The 1,524-nt window shown below is 39.2% G+C and overlaps 1 protein-coding gene across 1 annotated transcript in view; it reads left to right on the top strand.

Moving 5' to 3' along the window:
• The window catches only part of LOC101568689 (olfactory receptor 4C13-like), an 8,808-nt gene extending 7,575 nt beyond the window's left edge, over positions 1–1,233 (top strand). The window contains exon 2 of the mRNA XM_004648646.2: positions 1,074–1,233. Coding sequence (XP_004648703.2) covers positions 1,074–1,233 — 160 coding nt within the window. The remainder of the gene's footprint in view (positions 1–1,073) is intronic.
• The last annotated feature ends 291 nt before the right edge of the window (positions 1,234–1,524 follow it).

Genomic DNA, 1,524 nt, shown 5'->3' with positions numbered 1-1,524 from the left:
GTCATCTAGCGGGACTTTGACTTGACCTTGTTTTCCTTCTGCGTAGGTAATATACATAATGTGCAATTCCTTATATATGGACCAATTCAATGAACTACCTAGTCCCAGGACTATGCCTCAGTTGTTAAATGAAAAAAATATGTGTTGATTATTATTTATTCTTTTTTCTGTTGTTGTTTTTTTGTCTTTTTAAGAAAGGGTTTCATCATGTTGGTGAAAAAAACATGACACCATGCTGGTCTTGAATTCACTTTGTAGCAGGGCTGATCTCAAACTCACAGCAATCCTCCTGCCTCTGTCTCATAAGTGGAAGGATTACAAGGTTATACCACCATGCACAGTTGTGTTTTTGATAATAGCTATTGTTGTTATTGTGAGGTGTTATGGTGAGCTCCCTGAAGATTTGACTTACATTTTCTAATGATCAATGATGTGGAGCTTTTTTCATGTAGCTCTGTTACCTTATGAGAAATGTCTCTTTATGCCTTCTCCCCTTCTTAATCCAGTTTTTCTGGGATTTTATACTAATGAGAATTCAAAATGCTTTATATATTCTGAATCTTTTCAGGTACAAAGGCTTCTATCTCTTCAGTGGGTAAGTATTCGCTCTCATGTACAATGTATCTGTTAATTGTTGCTAACAAGAGAAACAGACTTAGTACAAATAATAGCAATATTTACACATTGGCTTTCAAAGGTCAACCACAGATTCAGGTGTGGAAAACTGCAAAAGATTGTCTGTGCAGTGGAGATCTAAGGCCACCCATCACAGGTGGCTATCAGGAGGCTAAAGTGTCTTCAATGGAAGCCAGAATTTGACGTCCAAGCTGAACATGAAGGCTACAGCTCCTTCAGAGGAACAGAAGTGTGTCTCCCCTCTTTTCCTCCTCCTCTATCCAGGGGACAAAGTTTATTGGCTGCTGTCATTCACACCCAGTCTGAATTTTTTCAACAAAATCATTGAACCGCACCCAGATTCATGCTGATCCAATTCAGGTGAGCAACTCAGACTCAAGTTTACATAATCAGTTAACTGTCGCAGGGTTTTAAGTGATTGCTTTCTACACTGAGAAGATGATTTTAGTTTGCTTCAGTCCTGTTTGTGTGTTTTTGTTGATTTCCTGGGCTTTTGAGGTTTCTTTCCAAAAAGTCCTCATTCATTCCATTGTAAAGTCCAGGTTTGGATATATTGCCATGGGAGACCAAATTATAGGAATTACAGAGCCTTTATGACTTAGCAAGTGACCAATTTGCTTCCCATTCTTACCTAGGAAAACACAGAAGGCCCAGTTCTTTGTTCACTACTAGTTTGTATGATTTCTTTGTTGCCATAGCGATGGGGCTGAACTTGGTGCCCCCTATATCCAACAGGTTGGAGGCCTCAAGCAGAGGGATTATTGGCAAAGCATGAGAAAATGATCTGGCTTTACTGCCCTTAATTTTTCTGTCTCCTCAATATCTTCTACATGTTTGTGAAGTTTGACAGCTTAGGGAAGGAGTGAGGGATGAGGTAATTTAAGCAAC

The sequence above is a fragment of the Octodon degus genome, unplaced genomic scaffold (assembly GCF_000260255.1).
Source record: "Octodon degus isolate 3935 unplaced genomic scaffold, OctDeg1.0 scaffold00510, whole genome shotgun sequence".
NCBI lineage: Eukaryota > Metazoa > Chordata > Mammalia > Rodentia > Octodontidae > Octodon > Octodon degus.
This window is presented reverse-complemented; position numbering and strand designations above follow the sequence as displayed.